This window comes from Symphalangus syndactylus, chromosome 12 (genome assembly GCF_028878055.3).
Source record: "Symphalangus syndactylus isolate Jambi chromosome 12, NHGRI_mSymSyn1-v2.1_pri, whole genome shotgun sequence".
Classification (NCBI taxonomy): domain Eukaryota; kingdom Metazoa; phylum Chordata; class Mammalia; order Primates; family Hylobatidae; genus Symphalangus; species Symphalangus syndactylus.
Window position 1 is genome coordinate 73,351,423 of NC_072441.2, and position 21,162 is coordinate 73,372,584.

The window sequence follows — 21,162 nt, forward strand, 5'->3', positions numbered from 1 at the left end:
ATCCCTAACAGAGATCATTCAGCCACTGGCATGGGCAGGTGCTATGTATGTGCATGGAGAAGAGGTACTAGGGTGTTTCCCAGGGATCTAGTGTTAGTGTCAACTCCTGGGCTCAGTCCTTTGCATTAATTTGGAGGAAGGGGGTGAAGTAGTTAGCTGTCAGTATGTGGATGGTGCTGGGAAGTGTGAGAGTACCGCGGGTATGAACACTGCAGTTGCTATGAAAAAGGACAGTAAAGTGGTGTGAGCAAACACTCATCCCAAGGACACAGACTGATCATCTTGTCAATCCACTCTTCATAGCACATCTATGGGACTGGCTGTCAATCTCTGGATGAGTGGCAAACCATGGCTACTAGTTATGAACATGACATATTTTGAAAAGCTCCCTTAGAAAAATAGCACAAACTGGGGACTCAGAGCCCAGATGGTGTGACTGTCCATGGAGGCAGAACCAAAAGATCTCACTATTCTAAGAGGATGGCAGCAGCTAGAGTGTATCGGGAGAATATTACCAGCGGTAGAGATGGGAGGACAAGCCATTTTAGTGTCAGAGTCCACCACCAGCAGTAGAGACTTGCTTTGAAAGAGAGTCAGTTGGATACTAAATGCAGTGCGAAGGTTTCTAAAGACATTCCTCAATCAAAATCAGGGGGTAAAGCAGTCGCTTGAATCACCTAGGCCTGTCCTTTACCTGGACACAAGTGGTACAGTAGGGAGAATTCTGAATAGTGTCACCCAAAGCTTTGCATAGGCCTTAGGCCAGCAGGCATTGCACACCTTTCTCTGCTATTCCTGGTTACTGAGACTCTGATCCCCACTGTACACCCCAGTAAGCCACCAAGGTAACCTGCTTGCCTTGATAGTCTCTCTCAGCACTCTGCACTCTACACACTCTTGAATGTCAGTTAGGTGCTGTTATGTGGGAATCTACCTGCTTCCCTAATAGATATAGCCTAGACACAAAGTTCTCTGGTTTATGACACTCCCATAGTAGAGCTGCCTCCACAGCTCCTTGAAATTCTGGATCAGGGATTGGACATCTGCCAGGTAGTTTTGACCGCTTGGTATCACAGAGTTCAATCCAACAAAAGGAAGACATGTTCCCTTGTGTGTAATGAATCTGCAGGTCACTTATTCAAACTATAGTAGTCTGAATTCAGATGCTGGATGTTGGGTCCCCTCAGGATTGTCTTCCCGGCTTGACTGCAGCCACTCCTACACAGGAAGATTTCCTGGGCTGGAGCCAGTTTGCAGGACTATGAGACTATATAGACTACAAAGCCTAGCTAGGCCCCAGGTCAGCGGCAGAGTAAGCCCCACAGCAATGCGTTAAGCCTTCATGAAATGAGTGTTGAATGAATGAGGTAGTGATTCAGTGTATATTTGATCCACTGCAACAGGTGGGAAGGGGGCAGAGGGAGCTACTTCCTAAAATAACCCTTCTTCAGACTCTTAAAGAACTGATCCTTGTTTGAATTAAAATCTATCTTTATTTAACTTCCAATCCTTTGCCCTACAGATAACTCGTAGGACCACATCAGTTCTACCCATTCTTTCACATGAAGACAGATGTCATGCTCTGAGTCATCTTTCTTCGCCTCCGTCCAGCAGCCCTTATCTGGTGGCTCACATTTGAGCGAGCTCCAATATGTCTCTGTATAATCTCTCTCTTTTTTTCTTTTGAGATGGAGTTTCGTTCTTGTTGCCCGGGCTGGAGTGCAATGGCGTGATCTCGGCTCACCGCAACCTCCCCTCCTGGGTTCAAGCGATTCTCCTGACTCAGCCTCCCTAGTAGCTGGGATTACAGGCATGCGCCACCACACCTGGCTAATTTAGTATTTTTAGTAGAGACAGGGTTTCTCCACGTTGGTCAGGCTGGTCTCGAACTTGCGACCTCAGGTGATCCGCCCGCCTTGGCCTCCCCAGGTGCTGGGATTACAGGCGGGAGCCGGCCCGGCCTGTAAAATCTCTTAAAAGTGTAGTACACGGAGTGCAGTACTCCACCTGTGGCCTGACTGATATGCAGTACAATATTATCACTAAATTGCTACAGACGGTGTGCTTTTCATTGTTGTCACAGAAATGTATTTGGTTAGTTATATTTGTTAATACCTCATCTGACTTTCCAGTCTTCCCTCACTTTGTACAGTCATATTTGCCGAGTCAAGTAAAAGTTATAACATTTAGGACACAATGCCTGACTTACTATAATTACCATTATTACCTTATGATCATTACAAAACAGAATTACCACTTAGCTCTCAGGCCCTACCTCCTTCAGCCTCAGAAATGTTAACGCTACCTTGCATTGCTGCTTTTAGCCCCGCCCCTGGGGCCTCCGCGGCGGGAGCCTAGCGTCCTCCCCACCCACCCCGATCCCGAGGCGGGGCTGTGGATGTAGCCGCTGATTGGCTGGCTGGGGCGCAGCTTGATGGCGTTGGACTGGAGAGCTGCAGTCCCGGCGGCGGCAGCTGGGAGAAGGCCGCCTGTGTGAGGGGGCCTGTGGCCCCAGCGTGCCGTGGCCTCGGGAAGTGGGAAGTGGAGGCAGGAGCCCTCCTTACACTTCGCCATGAGTTTCCTGATCGACTCCAGCATCATGATTACCTCCCAGGTGAGTCACCGCCTCCCGCCCCGACACCCGTCCACCTCCCGTTCCCGAATCGCCCTCTCGGGTCCTCCGCGGTGCGGGCTGGTCCGGCGTCTCGCTCCTCTCTTAGGCGGGCTGCGCCAGTCACTCTGGGACCCAGAGCGTTAAGAGGGTGTGCGATTTGCTGCGGCCGGTTCCCTCAGCCCCGGCTGTCAGGACGCTGGCCTGCGGCCGTCCGCGGCCCCACCCGGCATCCATCCCCGGAATTTCGTTCCACTTTTGGAAGGAGTCCGCCGGCCTCCATGCTAAGAGCCGGCGCCGCCAGCTAAGGCGGCGGTTCTAGGAGCTCCTCGAAGCTTCCGGCCTGCGCCACTGATCTTGGACTGGGAAAGCCTGTGTGGTTGTGGGCGCGGGGTCTGCGACGCGCCAATCAGGGCTGGATACTGAGGACACGTCAGTGCAGGCTTTGCTGTTAGATGTCAAATCCTGAATCCGGGTGTGGAGAAATTTGCTGCTTCAAAGTATCAATATAAGGTTATACCTATGCTTAAAAGTATAAGGTTTCGTTTTTGCACTGACACCTCGTCCTTTATCCTCTGCTTAGCTACCCACCTTTTCCGGATGTTTTTCTGACCCTCATTTCTTCTCCATTGGCCACCTTCATTTGTACAGTCAACAAACATTTATCGACCATTATATAAAGCTCTGAGCGTACAAACATGTAAGACACTGTCTCTGCTCAATAGAAGTTTCGTCTAGTGAGCCTTTTGCTTTTACCATGTAATCCATTGTTAATTATTGTTTCTTCCTAGCATTTATCATAGCACTGGCATCATTTATATATGTGTTTATGATTTTGTTTTTTGAGATCCTGCCTTGTTCATAGCTGTATCCCCACTTCCAAGTGCAGGCATTCAATAAATAATTGTTGGCCAATTGTTAATATTTGTGAAGCTCAGACTACCTATTGATCTTTTCCCCCTCATCTTTCCAATAAAGATTTTGTGTGTGTGTGGTTGTTTTTACTTGTTCTTTCTCTCAAACGGCAAATAACAGAAACAGTTACCTTTTGGGGCTTAAAGTGAACTAAATTTGTTCTTTGATTCAGTTTTTGTATTGCTTCATCCTAATACTCGTCTCCGTAGAGCAGAGCATTGTCCTTTTCTCTTCAAAAACTTTTACAGTATTTAAGAAAATAAGAAAGTAAGAAAGAAGGAAAAACCATCCATAATCCTACCGCTCTAATGCAATTAGAAATTAAGAAAATGCAGAAATTAAGAAAATCCTACCACTCTAATGCAATTAGAAATTAAGAAAATAAAATAAGAAAGAAGGAAAAGCCATCCATAATCCTATCACTCTAATGCAATAGTTTTTTTTTTATTTTTAAAATTTACCACCTTTTTTATAGTTTTCATAAGTATTGTTTTTATTGGCTGCATAGTATTCAAATGTATTAATGTAAAAAAACTTAGACCTGTAACTCTTCTGCTTAAAACCGTTTTAAGACTACCCAGTGCCCTTGGTGACAACTCAGGGTTATTTTTAGCCCTAGTACCAATTTAAGAAAATAACAATATTTAATTAGCTTTTCTTTTAACTTAGAATAAAGGTAAGAATGTCAGTAGAAAATTGGCTTTGCATTGCAGCCTCTACGATTTTTAGCATGGATATAATTGATACGTTGAACCAAGGAAGTGGCTTTCTAATTTTGTGTGCCTTATAATCATAGACTTTCACCTCACACATGCATCCACGTGCAGTAATTAATTGTTAAACCTGCTTTTTACAAATGTGGAAGAAAGACCCAAAGATTCCTTTGCATGGAATGTTCTCTGTTGAAATATTTATGTGACTACTTTATCATCCTTTCAGTATTAATAAAAATGTCACTTTAGGAAGGTTTTACCTGATACCCTGCCCACAGCCAAAGTAGCTTTCCATTTCGGCTGCCTTCTTCCTCATTTCCATGTTTTATTTTCTTCTTGGCATTTATTACTATAGTTGATTTGTCTATTCATGTGTTTGTTATCTGTCCATGAAGTCCAAGATACTGTCTTTCTTGTTCTCTTGTATTCACCAGCATCTAGATCAGTTGTGGGCACATAGTAGAGTTGTAGTGAATATTTGTTTAATAAAAAGCACCTCTCTAGAGAGGTGTGGTTACCTTGGAAACACCACCATTGCCCCCTGCGCCCTTCCTCCCTCATTTTTTCTGTTTTGTGTTAACTGAAAGGTTTACTTGAAATGAAATCTGAAATCAGAGGTCACATATTGAATCTTGCTCACCATGGCACAGGATGAAGTTCAAACTCCTTTACATGGCTTTTCAGGTCCATTGTTGATGGGACCCTCGCTGTTATCAGGTCCCTTATTGATGGGACCCTGGCTCTTCTCTGTTCAGCTGTGGCTTTCACCATTTTATCCTTTAGACTTCCTAAACTTCTTTTAGTTCCCTAACCTGGCCATGCTATGGTGCCTCCAGATTTCCACACGGTGTGTTTCCTCTTTCTGGGCCTTTTCCTCATATCCCTCCCCTTTCAGCCTTCAGATCTCAAGTTGAACATCCAAGAAGCTTCTCCTAGGCTGGACTAGATGTCCCTATACTTACTGCCATAGTACCCTTCACCTACTTCCCCTGTAACAACACTACCACATTGTTTTGTGATTACTTGTTTATCTCCTCCGTAGATTATAAACTCCTTGAGAGTAGCATTCATGCTCTCTTGTTTGCCATTCTATCTCTTGGACCTGGCACATATTAGGCACTAACAAATATTTGTTAAGTGATTAAAAGGGTGAATAAGTGATCCAAGAAAGGTGTCTTTTATAGTTAATTATTTAATAACTATCCTGCTGATGGCCATCTTTTTTTTTTTTTAACAGTAGCTAATTTTCAACCCAGAAGTCACTTTTATGAAAGCAACTGTTATCTAACTCATGTTTTGAGCCCTCCATACCATCATAAGACTTACCAGTTCCAGAGTACACTCTTAAGTCCTAAGGTCAAGACTGTACAATTCTGAAAGTATTAAGTCTCGTTTTTAATAAGAAGCTATGCGCCTTCCATTTTATTTGCAAAGCTATTTGAAATTGCATTTTGCTTCTGCTTTCTTTTTGGATCCTCTATAATCTTGCCAGAATTTGTGTTTATCTTGGATGTAAATGAATTCTCCAGCTACTTTTGTGTGTGTGTGTAGTTTAAGTCTTTTTTTTTTCAACTTTTATTTTAGATTTGGTACTTGTGCTGGGTATATTGTGGGAGCTGAGGTTTGGGGTACAAATGATCCGGTCACCCAGGTACTAAGCATAGTACTCAATAATTAGTTTTTCAACCTTTCCCCCTTCTCCCCTCCCCTGCCCCCAAGTAGTCTCCAGTTTCTGTTTTTGCCATCTTTTGTTGGTGAGTACCCAATATTTAGCTCCCACTTAGAAGTGAGAACATGTGGTATTTGGTTTTCTGTTCTTGCGTTAATTTGCTTAGGATGATGGCCTCTAGCTGCATCTATGTTGCTGCAAAGGACATAATTTTGTTCTGAAAGTCTTTTTAAGCTTTCTTTTTTAATGTGAAAGGAGGCCACAATGAAATATTAAAGGTATATATCTGTTTCTCTTTTCTTCCATTCCCCTCCCCACCATATAAACTTAAAATTTTTGCTTATTTTCTCTTCCTTGTTTAAAGTTCCATTTCACAGCAATCTTGGTGATTTTTTTTTTTAATCATCCATTTCCACTATACATACCACCCTCAGTCCTAACTGCCCAAGTTCTCTATCTTCAGTCGTGACTTCATGAGTCATATAAATACGGTGTCTAAACTCTGAATTTACATCTGTCTCCACTGGTGACTATAATAACCAAAGAACATCCTGGACATTTTCTCCTGATCTATTTGACCCTTTCCTTTTCTGCTTGATCTAGATGCTTGGATCCAACTTACTTTCTTACACCCTCTTGTTTGTTTACCTTCATATATATATAAGTCCACACTTGGATCACTGCTATAGTTTGTCTACTACTAATACAGAGGCCTGAAGGCTACTATGAAAATCACATAGCTGTGTATTTGCCAACGCCATGAGTTTAACCCTCAGCTCACTGAATTATTCCTTTTCTTGACCTTAATCAGCTACTTGTTTCATTCCCCTCAAAGTTTCTCTGAATCTTTGTCACTCTCCTCAAAGCTCCCTTTTCTATACTCACCTCTCTTACTCTTAGCAGATGACCTTGCCTCGTACTTACTCAACAAAAGTGAAGCCAAAAGGTATGATCTCCTACTATTAATACTTTCTGCATTTTAATCTAAAAGGTTATCTGTGTTCACAACCATTCTTACCTCCTTTCCTCCCATTTCAGAAAACGGGGTTCCCCTACTCCGGTTTAAAGCCATTCTACCTACCTTTAATCTTAGAGTAGCTTATTTTAAGTGGTTAAGAGCACAGATTTTTTAAACAGACAGACTCAATAAGAGCTTAAAAAATAATATTTAAAAAAAAGCACAGATTTTGGAGTCAAACAAGCTTGAGTTCAATCTTGATTCTGACACTTACTATAAATTGATTAACTTCTCTAAACCTCATCTTTCTCTGTGAAAATAGGATAATCAAACCTACCGTACTGAGTTTTTAATGTTTTTTATAAGATTATAATGCTAAGTACTACTTAGAGAGCCTGCAGTAAAATAAATGCTCAATAAAAGTTACCTAATAATAATAATAAATTAATAGTATTATCAGTTCATCCTCTAGTATTCCATCATCCTTCTCATCTTTTTCTCCTTACTTGACTGCTTTCTTTCCCCTTGGCCAATAAACTTTCCCTTTATTCCACATTCTTCTCTAGCCTATTATCTGATGTTTTCTTTTTTTCTCATTCCTGGCTCTCCCTGGAGTAATTTGCATTTACTGTCCCCACTGCTTTAGTCCCATTCATTCTGACCTGCTACACTCTGGTTCCTGCCTCTACCTCACCATTCAAAACTATTTTCCTTATCCTCTAGTGTTTTCTTCTTGGCACATTGCTCTCCTTACTCTAGATACTATTCCCAGGTGATCTCATGTACTTTGGTGGTTTCAACTCATAGGTATATCTTAGACCTGCCTTCACAATCTGTCTTTTATTCCAGATGCTTGCCGGGTATCTTGACCCATCTTGCTGGCTGTCCCTCAGGTCCTTAGTGTGTTCAAAAATGAGCTCATCATTTTCCCCATCCTCTGCCCCCTTTCCTAAACCTCTTCTTTCTCCAATATTCTTTATATAAATTGGGTAGCTTCACTATTCATCCTGTATTCCAAACTAGTCATCCTTGACTTCTCCCTGCTGATTTTACCTTCTAAATAGTTCTCAAATCTGTTGTCTCCTCTTCTGTCATCAAATGTCTTAATTCAGGGCTTCATCATCTTTCATCTGAACTCCCGAAACACATTTCTATAATGTTTCTCTTTCTACAATGTTGTTTCCTTCAAATGTGTCTTCCACACAGCCACCATACTGCTCTATATAATATAAAACAAATCAGACCATGCCATTTCCCTGCTTAAATAACCCTCACCACTTACAGACTATAATCTAAGCTCCTTAGGGTGGCCTCAAAGCTCTCGGTGATTGGACATCCACTCCTCCTGTCTAGCCTTATTTTTAACCTCTTCCTTCTTTGAATTTCATCTTCTAGCAGCACCAAGCCATGTGTAGTTCCCAGCATATACCATGCTATTCCCTCTGCGCCTTTACTCATGCCCTTTGCCATCTAGAAAGCCCTGTCCTCCTACCCCTACCACCTGTTTTTACCCTACCTGATTCGTTTTTTGTTCGTTTGTTTTGTTTTGAGACAGGGTTTTGCTCTGTCACCCAGGCTGGAATAAAGTGATGTGCTCACGGCTCACTGTAGCCTCTACCTGCCAGGCTCAAGTGGCCCTTCCACCTCAGCCTCCCCATAAGCTGGAACTACAGGCATGCACCACCACACCTAGCTCATTTTTGTATTTTTTGTACAGATGGGGTTTCACCGTGTTCCCCAAGCTGGTCTGGAACTCCTGGGCTCAAGTGATCCACCCGCCTTGGCCTCCCAAAGTGCTGGGATTACAGACGTGAGCCACCATGTCCAGCCTCCCTACTTGATTCTTATTCATCCTTTGAGAGGGTGGTTTTTATGTTAGGGGTGGTGGAAACCTTTGACTGTGTGATGAATACCTTGAAACCACTCTAGAAAAATGCACATAACCCCAAAATGTGCACACAATATCAGGTTTTAACCCCAAATAAAACTTGCTTCAGCTCAGGCATTATCTCCAGAAAATCTGTCCTAACCCCCTACAGATTGGTTTGGTCTCCCTCTTTCATATTGTTTTAAAATATCATGTATGTGTTTCTATCATTGCACATCCATATTATGTTATAATTATTTATGTAGTGTCTTCACTATATTGTGAGCTCCTAGAGGGTAGTAACCATCCTATTCATCTTTGTATCCTCAGCACTTAGCATAGCACATAGGAGTTATTACAGAAAATTTAAGATTGAATGCTAAAGAATAAACCATCTTTTATGTAGACCACTTAGCCATTCAGCAAGCACTAATGGAGAGCCTGCTACGTGCCAGGCTTTGTGCTGGATGCCAAGGATACAAAGATTACAAGACAAACATGGTTTTTGTCCTCATGGAGCTTATAATCTAATGTCAAAAAATATTTAAATCACACATTACAAAACTGTATGGTAAGCACTTTGATGAGGGAAGTACAATGTAAAATAGGATTATATAAAAAGAGCAATTTATCTGCATTTGGGAGGGCAGAGAGGACCTTCCAGAGGGAGTAAATAGCATAACTGGGAGAGGGCTGGAGAGAAGTTCCTGTCGGAGGAACATCTACACAGGTCTCGATGTGGAAGAATATGGATCTAAAGAACCAAAGAAGTTCCAGGGGGCTGAACACATGAGTTTGCTAGGCAGCAGGGGCATGATAAGAAGCTAAAGTAGTCTGTGCTAAACTACTGAATTTACACTTGCTCAGTAAAGTAGTCCCTAGAAAGACATAAAATCATTTTATTCATAAAGGTCCTAGCCAGTTTAAGAAGAAAAGAGTAGTGTCAGTGTGTATGTATAGAAAGTTCTATTTACTACAGACCAGCTTTGTCAGCTGTCATGTGGCTGTGGTCTGCCAGTTTGAAACAAAACTGACAAAAGAGGGATCCTGCAATCTCTCGGCTTTACACTGAGGTGAAAACCACTTTATGTAGATTAGGCAGGATGGTGGAGAAGCTAAGAAAACTCTCTGAAGGAAACAGATGTAAAAAATATTAGGCTTTCTACTACTTCTCTAATTTTGGTCTCAACTCCTCTCCCCTGAAGTTTTTATTTTTTAAATTAATTTACTTTTTTTTATTTTTTGAGACAGGGTCTCACTCTGTTGCCCAGGCTGGAGCGCAGTGGTGCAATCATGGCTCACTGCAGCCTCTACTTCCTAGGCTCAGGTGATCCTGCCACCTCAGCCTCCCAGGTGGCTGGGACTACAGGCATGCGCCACCACCCCCAGCTAATTTTTATGTGTGTGTGTGTGTTTTGTAGAGACGAGTTTTCACCATGTTGGCCAGGCTGGTATTATTTTTAAATACTTGCAATCAGAGATCAACCATAAGAAGCAAGTCTCACTCTGACACCTTTTCTTTTTTTTTCGAGACCGAGTCTCACTCTGTCACCCAGGCTGGAATGCAGTGGCGCAATATTGGCTCTCTGCAACCTCCACTGCTCAGATTCAAGCGATTCTCATGCCTCAGCCTCCAGAGTAGCTGGGAATACAAGTGCCCACACCCAGCTAATTTTTATATTTTCCGTAGAGACAGGGCTTTGCCATGTTGGCCAGGCTGGTCTTGAACTCCTGGCTTCAGGTGATCTGCCCACCTTGTCCTCCCAAAGTGCTGGGATTACAAGCGTGAGCCACTGCGCCTGGCCACTGACTTCTTTTCTATTTGCGAACTTCTCTGGCTCATATAATGATTATCATAAGATTATGGGAAAATATGTACTTCCATTTTTGTCTTAAAGCATACTCTGTAACATGGATAACTTCAAAAATCCAAGAGCGTTTAAACATTTATTTCCAATGTCATGAGCTTTAATAAGTAGGTCTTATAAGAGTGGATCTTATCTTTAATCCCTGAAATAAGTTAACTGTCTAGTTAGCAGACCTTTTATCATAAAAGAGTTTCTATAAAACATTTCTCAAAAGAAAATATGTATTGACATTCTATCTTCTTTCTCCTCCAGATACTATTTTTTGGATTTGGGTGGCTTTTCTTCATGCGCCAATTGTTTAAAGACTATGAGGTGAGAAGAAATTTTGTCCTACTTAAACTATATGAATTTAGATTGACAAGAAAAATGTCTCCATTAAAGAAACATTATGTTCATTTCCAAGATAGGAAGCTTTTACCAAATAAGTACTATATAACTATCAGATTGGAGAATATAAGTAGACTTAATTGATTTAAAAGGGGGGAAAAAAGACAAATCAAATATAGCCCAGAAGTTAGGAGCAAGGATTGTTATGCCTTAGTCATATCAGGATATGTACCAATAGCAAATAGTTATTCTGTAGGAGAGAATTTAATTCATAATGTCTCACAAATGTTCCCTTTCATTTGTCTATCTGGCCCTGAATTGCAAGTCTTATATTCTAAGTTAATACCAAAATCCCAAGGCTGTTGGGGGAACCAGCCCCCAATATTTCAGCGTAGGTTCTTTCTATTTTCCCTAAGTGTCGGCCAGTCTGAGAAATAAAGAGAAAGAGCACGAAGAGAGAAATTTTACAGCTGGGCCTCTGGGAGTGCCATCACATATTGGTAGGATGGGGATGGTGACTCCAAGCCGCAAAACCAGCAAGTTTTTATTAGGGATTTCAAAAGGGGAGGGGGGGTACGAATAGGGAGTGGGTCACAGAGATCACATGCTGCAAAGGGCAGTAAAATCACAAGGCAGAGGCAAAAATTAGAATTACCGATGAGGGTCTGTGTCCCACTGTGCACGCATTGTCTTGATAAACATTTTAACAGGAACAGGGTTCCAGAGCAGACACCAGTCTGACTAGAATTTACCAGGCTGCAATTTCCCAATCCTGGTAAGTCTGAGGGCACTGTAGGAGACTAGGGCGTATTTCAGTCCTATCTCAACTGCATAAGACAGACACTCCCAGAGCAGCCATTCACAGACCTCCCCCACCCAGAATGCATTCCTTCCCCAGGGTTATTCCTTGCTGGGAAAAGAATTCAGCAGTATTTCTCCTACTCGCTTTCTGCAAGAAGAAAAATATGGCTCTATTCTGCCCAACCCCGCAAGCAGTCAGACCTTATGGTTGTCTTTCCTTGTTCCCTGAAAATTGCTGTTATTCTGTTCTTTTTCAGGGTGCACTAATTACATATTGTTCAAACACACATGTTTTACAAACAATTTGTACAGTTAATGTAATCATCACAGGGTCCTGAGGTGACATACATCCTCAGTTTACAAAGATGATGGGATTAAGAGATTAAAGTAAGACAGGCATAAGAAATTATAACAGTATTAATTTGGGGAACTAATAAATGTCCATGAAATCTTCACAATTTATGTTCAGAGATTGCAGTAAAGACAGGGGTAAGAAATTATAAAAGTATTAATTTTCGGAACTAATAAATGTCCATGAAACAATTTATGTTCTTCTGCCGCAGCTTCAGCCAGTCCCTCCATTCAGGGTCCCTGACTTCCCACAACACAAGGCTGATGTTGTTTTTATCTTAAGCTTTGGATTCAGAAGATCACCACCCTAGACTCGACATTTCCTAATTAGTTCTCCTAATTAGTAATAAGATCAGTGGTTATAGTCTACATTTGGGTCATTTCTAGGATGTTCTTCATTAAACTTTCCCAGGGAGTTTATTGTCTGAAAGAGCCTGGGATTCTGGAGATTTTCTTCTGCCCAATACTTTAAGACCTCCCAAAGAAGGTTCCAGAACTGATCCAGGATCTGCAGAGTGCTGAAGAACCCCTTTAAACATTAACCATTATATACAAATCTGTCCGTTTTTTGTCAGTGTGCATCAGGAATTCTAAGTGCTACATATGACCCTGTCACTTCATCTTCTTGTCCTCAAAATTCTTCATCCACAAGAGGATGCTGGTAATAGTGACTCAAGATTCAGAAGTGCAACCTATATTCTTTTTCTTTAGCTCCAGGCAAGTTGCTATTGTGGCCATACTTCCAATGACTTGAGAATTTCCTCAAAATAAGTTTTCTGATTTGTAACCAGAAGGAGTTTATCAGTTCAGTTTTTAAACAAGGAAATAACTTCTAGTCTCTATTTGGCTTTTAACAGATACGTCAGTATGTTGTACAGGTGATCTTCTCTGTGACGTTTGCATTTTCTTGCACCATGTTTGAGCTTATCATCTTTGAAATCTTAGGAGTATTGAATAGCAGGTGAGTAAGAGTACTGAAAACTCGTCTTGAAGAGTTCTGTGCTACATTCTTTACAGTGGAAAAGCTACTTGGATCTCATAACTGAAAAAAAAAAAAACACTGTGTTAATAGTTTAGTCTCAGTAACTACAATGATCACAGCAGATATGGGTCACAGCCACCTGATAGCTGGTTTGATAAAGATTATGAGATACCAGGAAAAAAAAGATCTGACCATTAACTCTGAAGAACTCATTGGAGTGAGGCTGTGAAGCCACAGTCTAGGCTTCACTCCTAGAAGCTTTATTTTTCCAGGACTGCTCGCTGACTGAATCCCAGTGACAGCCCTTCACATTGTTCTGCTGATTGAAAATCTCTACCTGAAAAGATTAGAATTCCTCAGAGCTACTTAATGATCTCTCTGAAGACTGAAACTCCAGTTCTTACTTAACTTAGTTACTTTTATTGATTTTACAGTCATGGTCAAGTTTGGTTGAATTTAAAGTGTTTCTTAAAACACTTTTTAAAAAGAACTCTTTACTCCCCTCCAAATAATAGACTTGTTAGTTTATTAGACAGTCTATCCAAAATATTTCTTGCCTGTTAATCTGCAAGCTTGAGTATGTTTTTAGGCCAGCAATTATATGTAGGGTTCATCAGCTATGCTATGCAGACTTTGTTGTGCTTTTTTATCACCCCCTGCAAAAACCTTTTAGGAGTAAAGCAGTCTTTCACTCTAAAGTTGGGATTCAGTGCCAAGGTAAGTTCATTATAGACCCCTGGCACTTGAGACTTGTAGAGAGACTGGACTCTCAAATCCTTTGATAATCAGAGTTGAAAACAAAATTTAAATTAAAGAGAAAAACTTACTATACAGATGGTTAATCACAAAACATTGAAAGGTTAAAAAAAGAGAGAGGGGCCAGACACAGTGGCTCACGCCTATAATCCTAGCACTTTGGGAGGCTGAGGCAGGAGGATCACTTAAGTGCAGGGGTTCAAGACCAGCCTGGGCAACAAAGTGAGACCCTGTCTCTACAAAAAAATTTAAAAAATTAGCAGAGTGTGGTAGTACACGCCTGTAGTCCCAGCTACCCTAGAGGCTGAAGCAGGAGGATCCCTTGAGCCCAGGAGTTTGAGGATGTGTAGTGAGCTGTGATCACTGGACAAGACAATGAGACCGCATCTCTTAAAAAAAAGAGTGAGAGAGAGAGAATCAGAGTTGATAATAATGGTCTCTTGATAGAACAATGAATAACATATATTATGGTAAGATAGAAGTATGTTCTGATTCTCCTACTTTTAAACTTTAATAATCCAAACCTTTTCTTGGATGAGCTAGATATAGATCTTGTGGCTATAGAGAATAGACAAGTATTAATTTAAATAATGGCTATTAAATTTTATTATCACAACCTGTATCTTTCACTGTTATTTAAGCAGGGGTTGGCAGACTTTCTTCTGTAAAGGGCCAGATAGTAAATATTTTAGGCTTCTGTGGACCAGAAGGTTTCCATCGCAAGTATTCAGCTCTGCTGTTGTAGAGCGAAAGCAGTCATAGGCAATATATAAACAAACGAGCATGGCCATGCTCCAATAAACTTAATTTGTAAAAGCAGGTGGCTGTCAGGCCATAGTTTGCCAACTACTCATCTAAATATTGATACAGAGGATTCAGATATTCCAAAGCTATAGTTACTGTTTTTGGTAGATGTCCCCCAACTTTTAACTTATAGTTAATAACCCATATAGTAAGAAACATCAGTTATACTTTGGTATATATTTCTTAAATTTCTTAATTAGTTAAAGAGGATAAGAAGTAGCATTGCTAAAATCCGGTTCTTCTTTGTGTGCTCTATAGAGGATTGGGTTTGTTCAGTCTGAGACATGTCTTCAGTTATACCTGTTTTTTCATGCTAATGTTTCACCCAATTATGGAACACAAATATGAACCTTGATGATGTATAACTGTCCATTGACTGGACTCAGAATCATTCTGAAAAGCGAATCTGGGCCAGAATATTCCTTTGACTCACCTTTGAGCAGAGATTGTATGACTTCCTATTCAAATATGTAATCTTGTTGGGATCCTTAGTTTTTCCAAGAGAATATCACTTTACTCTCAGCTCAAAAGACTAGCTAAAACATGTGGTTCACTTTTAATAGGCAGTCCATACTGCTAATTAAAGTTGCACTTGTTATTTCAAACCCACTGCCTCCCAAAATCTTTCAGAAGCTTAGCTGAAATACTATGTAGTATTGCCTGGAGGATGTCCAGTTTGTTTCTTTCTCTAAATGCTCTAAAGTAGGTTCACCTAGAGGAGCAAAAAGTTGTCAGTGTATCTAGTCTAAATGGTATTCACTCCCTGTAGGGTAGCTTTTACTGAATGGCTGTTTGTTTCGTGATGCCTGCCAACTGTACTAAGGAAGGAACAGTAAGAAACAGCCCTCTGAAACTGGTATTTCTCTTGAAAGGCTGTTGTTGATGACACTGTTAATTGCCTTTGCATTTTCTTTATGAAATCTTTGAAGAAATTTCATTGTAATCTTGGTAATAATTCAGTAACAATAAATGATAATTATGCTTCCTTTGAGGAATTTTTATTTTCTTACAGACATGATGATTTTATCTAACTGATCAAATTTTTTATTTCACATTGACTATTAGAAAACTTAAAGCTAAATTTATGACGTACCCATAGCAACTTTCCAGAATTCTATTTTATAATAGCCATCAGGCTTGGCCCAATATTTTACCTGTCTGTTACCATTGTTGTTCATATTTCCTTATAGTTCATTTCATCATCCTGTATTTTATTTATCTTTGTAAGCCATTTAACCACTTAGGCCTTTTTTGAAACAAGGCTTAAGTAAGTTTAAAATCAGTAAATACAAAGGACACCAAGAAAGTGAACCACCATTCCAAGAACAAGAGAAAATTTTTATAAATTACCTATCTGATAATGGACTGGGACTCGTATCTAGAATATATAAAGAATTCTTATAGTTTAATAATATAATACAATTAACAAATGAATAAAGGATCTGAATAGGCATTTCTCCAAAGATGATATACAAATGGCCAGTAAGCACATATGAATAGATGCCCAATACCATTAGCCATCAAGGAAATGCAAATCAGAACCACAATGAGATACCACTTCACACCAACTAAAATGGCTATAACCAAAAAAAAAACCAGAAAATAACAAGTGTTGGCGAGGCTGAGGAGAAACTGGAACTCTCATACACTCCTGAGGAAAATGTAAAATGATGCAGCCACATTGGGAAACAGTGGGAGTGCCTAAAAGATTAGATACAGATTTATCATATGACCCAACAGTTCCACTCCATTTCTACCTAAAGAGAAATGAAAACATAGGTCCACACGAAAATGTATACACACACATTCATAGCATCTCTATTTATAATAGCTAAAAACAACCCAAATATCTTCAATTAATGAATGCAGAAACAAAATATAATATATCCACATAATGGGATTAATATTGTTCAACCATAAAAGGAATTACTGATAGATACTACAACATGGATGAACCTTGCAAACATTATGGTAAGTAAAAGAAGCCAGTCACAAAAGATTACATATTGGTGGTTTCCTAGAGCTGAGGAGACTGGGGAGAAACAGGGAGTGACTGCTAATGGGTACAGCGTTTCTTTATGGCGTGATGAAAATGTTCTATTAATTTAGGTGATGGTTGCACAACTCTGAGTATACAAAAACCATTGAATTGTACACTTTAAATGGGTAAATTATATCTCATTAAAACTGTTACAAAAAGTGCTAACAAAAAGTTTTAATAAAATACATCTTATAAACTAATAAAAGTAATTCATGCAAATCAGGTGTTTATATCAAGAGTACAAAAGAAATATTTTTGAGTATAACACATATTACTGTTAACATTTATTTTCCTATAATTCTTACATTGAAATGAGATTCCTAGGGGGTGGGTAAAACAATAGTCATTCTACCAGCAATGGCATATGTTGATACATGTTAATGGTATATGTTGCCTATGAATATATCAAAAACATAAACATTCTTAATATATGAAATTCTTAAGAGGTTAAGATGGTTATATATACCTTTCAAAAATTTGTATTTTTTAATCTCTACAAATGAGTAGATTGTAAGAGCCTAGTAGGCTGATTAGATAGGATATATTCAATATTGAGTCCAAAGAGCAAAAGACCCTTTGGAAGACTAAAGAGAAAGAAAGTTGCTGTTCTCTCTTCCTCCCAGTGACAGTCTTTGACATTTATTTCAGCTCCCGTTATTTTCACTGGAAAATGAACCTGTGTGTAATTCTGCTGATCCTGGTTTTCATGGTGCCTTTTTACATTGGCTATTTTATTGTGAGCAATATCCGACTATGTAAGTATTTTACCCTCTCAGTCAGCACATAGATTGAAATGAGTATTTGAGGGGACTTAGATTGTGGATAGCTTCATTTCTACATTAACTTTCAGTAGCTACCGCTATTTGAGGATACCTCACACACAACATCTTAAAAATAAATATAAAATAAATATTGAATGAATTGGCACAAAATAAATATTGAATGAATGATTAGGTTATTTGTTCTGCCACAGCTTTATTTTTCTACCTATTAATAATGTCCCCTTTAATTCATCCCACATCTTAAATTCAGCTAAATTTCTCTTACGATGGTAAGGATGCTTTCACTAAAAATTACGCTGTTCATCAGTCATTTGCCAAGTGAATTAGCAGCCAAATATTAGTTAGCATTATCTTATATTTTTAAATAGAGCAAGCTCTTTAACCTATATCTGTTTTTCCTAACAGTTTTGTCTCCTCTGTCTCAGTGCATAAACAACGACTGCTTTTTTCCTGTCTCTTATGGCTGACCTTTATGTATTTCTTCTGGAAACTAGGAGATCCCTTTCCCATTCTCAGCCCAAAACATGGTGAGTATATATGGCAGGGCAAAGGAACTGGGGGGAGAAGGTTTGTTTAATTTTCTAATTTCAAAAAAAATTAATTAAATTTCTTGGGGAAAAAATTTATTTGGGGAAATAATTTATTAATTCACAGGTTCTTGAGATTTGGAAAAAATTTTTTCTGATTGAGGAGGATAGCAAGCTATTTCTCTGAAAAATGTCTGACTTTGAACCACATTTTCTCCTTCATTCTAAGAGATAACTGATGCTGGTTTTGGGACTCACTTGTATCACTCTAGAGTAGGAATTTTTGACCTTCATTTACTGAATATACTTAAAGGGTATAAGGAAAGAGAATGGTGTCTAACTCATATTGTATATGGAACTACAGGAATATATTTGTATGTGTATTTGGAGGTAAGGTATCAATAAACTTTTATCAGATTTGGGTCACAGATTTGGGTCTGTGACCCAAAAGGTAAATGGCCGCTGCTTAAGTGATGATAAAGATACATTAGGGAAGCATATATATTTGGGGAAAGGTGACATAAAACACCCACAATTAGTAGATAAAGAAAAGCTTTCCAAGAATCATTGTCTCCCCTCTAACAAAAAAAAGTTTATTTTAAAACAAGAAATTTGGCAGAGCCCTAATTTTTAAGCTAAAAACAATGAACAAAAGTACCTCAGCTAACAAGTCCTTCCAGAACTATTTCAGAAGTATGTGTGAATCTATCTAAAAAGATTAGAGAATCTATCTAAAAAGATTAGAGAGCCCATCTGTAATAAATATACTACAGCTTTCATGCTGGAACCTTTTTAAAAATATATATATACCTCTTTATTCACCATCCTGCCATACCTATTATTAGGCTTCTTATTGCAGAAGACAGAATCTACTATAACTAATTTAAAGCAGAAAGTGATTAATTATACAGTATCAGGCAATTTATAGACTTTCTAGGAAAGTAGGGATGCAAAGCTTAACTGCTATATAATGAAGAGAAATACCCAACTATGCTACAATACTAAACTAGAAAACCTCACTGAAGTCATCACCTGCCACTCAGGGTCTATGACATCAGGGACCTCAGTCCCAGCTGTTTGAGCTCCTAAGTGCTATCACCACCCCTACATTGTTCATTTCTGCATCTGAGGCCTCACATGGGCCTGGTTTTTTGGTGAAACCTAGGTAATATTTAAAACCTTAGCCTCAAGGAAGTCTGAGAAGGGGCTTTTGGCTTTCTAAACTGTAGTACCAAAACAAATGGTAGAAAAGGATATTGGAATTAATGTTGAATGAGCCAGTGTCTGCCATACCTCCCACACACCCTTCCATGTATACTCATTGCCTATAGCAGGAATTTCGGGAGAGAGAGGTTATGAGACTCTCCTGCAGTAAGATCAGAGGAGATATGCAGTTTTGAAAAGCATATGCAATACCATAAATAGTTGTGTATTTTTAAAATAAGAATAACTGTTTCAAAATTTCAAATAATGTTAAAGGCCAGAAAACTTAACGTAACACCAGCCTACCAAAAACATTCAAACTCTTAAGTGGCGTATAAGACCTTTCATGACCTGGCTGCTGCTCTCTATACATGTTGCATTCTCCAGTCCTGTGAAATTATGTCAAGTTTCTTTTTTTTTTTTCCTTTTTGAGACAGGTCTCACTCTCACCCAGGCTGGAGTGCAGTGGCATGATCTTGGCTCACTGCAACCTCCAACTCCCAGGCTCAAGTGATCCTCCCACCTCAGCCTCCTGAGTAACAGGGATTACGGGCACATGCCACCATACCCGGCTAATTTTTGTATTTTTTCATAGAGATGGGGTTTCTCCACGTTGCTCAGGATGGTCTTGAACTCCTGAGCTCAGGGGATCGACCCACCTCGGCTTCCCAAAGTGCCGAGATTACAGGTATGAGCCACCACATCTGGCCTCAAGTTTCTAGAGCTGTTCTATCAGCCTGGACAATCCTTCACCAACCCTGTCTACCTAGAAAATGCCTATTTATCCTTTCTAGATTCAATTCTTGTCAATTCCTTTAGGAAGATTTTCCTGGCCATCATTAGGAAATATTAATTGCTCCCACCTCAAGGTATCTATATCATCTATAAAACTTAAAATTTCATGTTTCCTTTTCCAACTTCCTCATCAAACTATGGGCTCCCCGAGGTCAGAAAACTATGTTATTTGTCTTTGTATCCCTAGAGCCTAGTGTGGAAACCAATACATAACAAGTGTTTAATACATGTTCTTTGAATCAGTGAATGGAAGAAAATTGAGTCTCTCCAAAGTGGTAGATGAGTTTACTACTTTAATACTCTGGATAGGAATTTAGGAAATGCTAATGTGATCAGCATGCCTATGTTAATGGTCAACGAAGGGAAAGACTTGCACTAAAGAGTGCTGGTACTATAGTTCTCATATAAACCTATTTCAAAGAAACCCACAGACAGACACATTTATCTGTGATGGTAGAAGTCAGAGAGAAGAGTTAGAAAAGGCCTCCAGGACTGCTGACAGGGCAAATACAGGCTCACATGCCTACAAAGACCCGACTCTGACACCTTTCTCCAGCTTTCTCCTGTGTGCATTCTGCTTACATGACCATTGTAGCCAGGCCACACCAGAAGGAAGATGAAGGCCATTGTATCTCTTGTCCTTTCATCCACCCCTTTTTCTAAATTCTATGGGATTACCCTGAAAAGGACACTGAGGGAGAAAGCTAGGGAGATAGTTTCAGTTTTATTCTTCCCATTGTACTCCAATAGGCATTACAGTTTTATGCCTAAATGTTCAGGTATCTTAATTTATTTAACCCTCTAAGATAAGTAAGGAGGAATAAAAGTTTAGGTGGTAGCTGAGAAGCAACCAGCCTTACACTGCCTTCTTAGAGCTTTCCCAGGACTGTCCCAACAACCAGTGTGGTTGTTTATTGCTGTGGAGACCACAAAAAAATGGGCTGGGCAGGTTGGCTCACTCCTATAACCCCAGCACTTTGGGAGGCCAAGGCAGGGAGATCACTTGAGGCCAGGAGTTAGAGACCAGCCTGGCCAACATGGTAAAACCCTGTCTGTACTAAAAATAGAAAAATTAGCCAGGCATGATGGCGCATGCCTATAATCCCAGCTACTCCCCGGAGGCTGGAGACACAAGAATTACTTAAACCCAGGAGGCTGAGGTTGCAGTGAGCTGAGATGGTGCCACTCCCCT

General features: G+C 39.8%; 1 protein-coding gene across 4 annotated transcripts in view; it reads left to right on the forward strand.

The window, feature by feature from the left end:
• The first annotated feature begins 2,402 nt into the window (after positions 1-2,402).
• Positions 2,403-21,162, forward strand: part of GPR89A (G protein-coupled receptor 89A) — a 68,597-nt gene continuing 49,837 nt past the window's right edge. The window contains exons 1-5 of one of the 4 annotated variants that reach the window (XM_063625934.1): positions 2,403-2,614; positions 10,854-10,913; positions 12,938-13,041; positions 17,312-17,418; positions 17,871-17,972. In XM_063625934.1, the coding sequence (XP_063482004.1) occupies positions 2,573-2,614; positions 10,854-10,913; positions 12,938-13,041; positions 17,312-17,418; positions 17,871-17,972 (415 nt within the window). In that variant the 5' untranslated portion in view covers positions 2,403-2,572. Of the gene's footprint in view, positions 2,615-10,853; positions 10,914-12,937; positions 13,042-17,311; positions 17,419-17,850; positions 17,973-21,162 lie in introns of those variants that run through there. The other 3 variants (XM_063625933.1, XM_063625936.1, XM_063625935.1) reach the window with 3 other exon arrangements.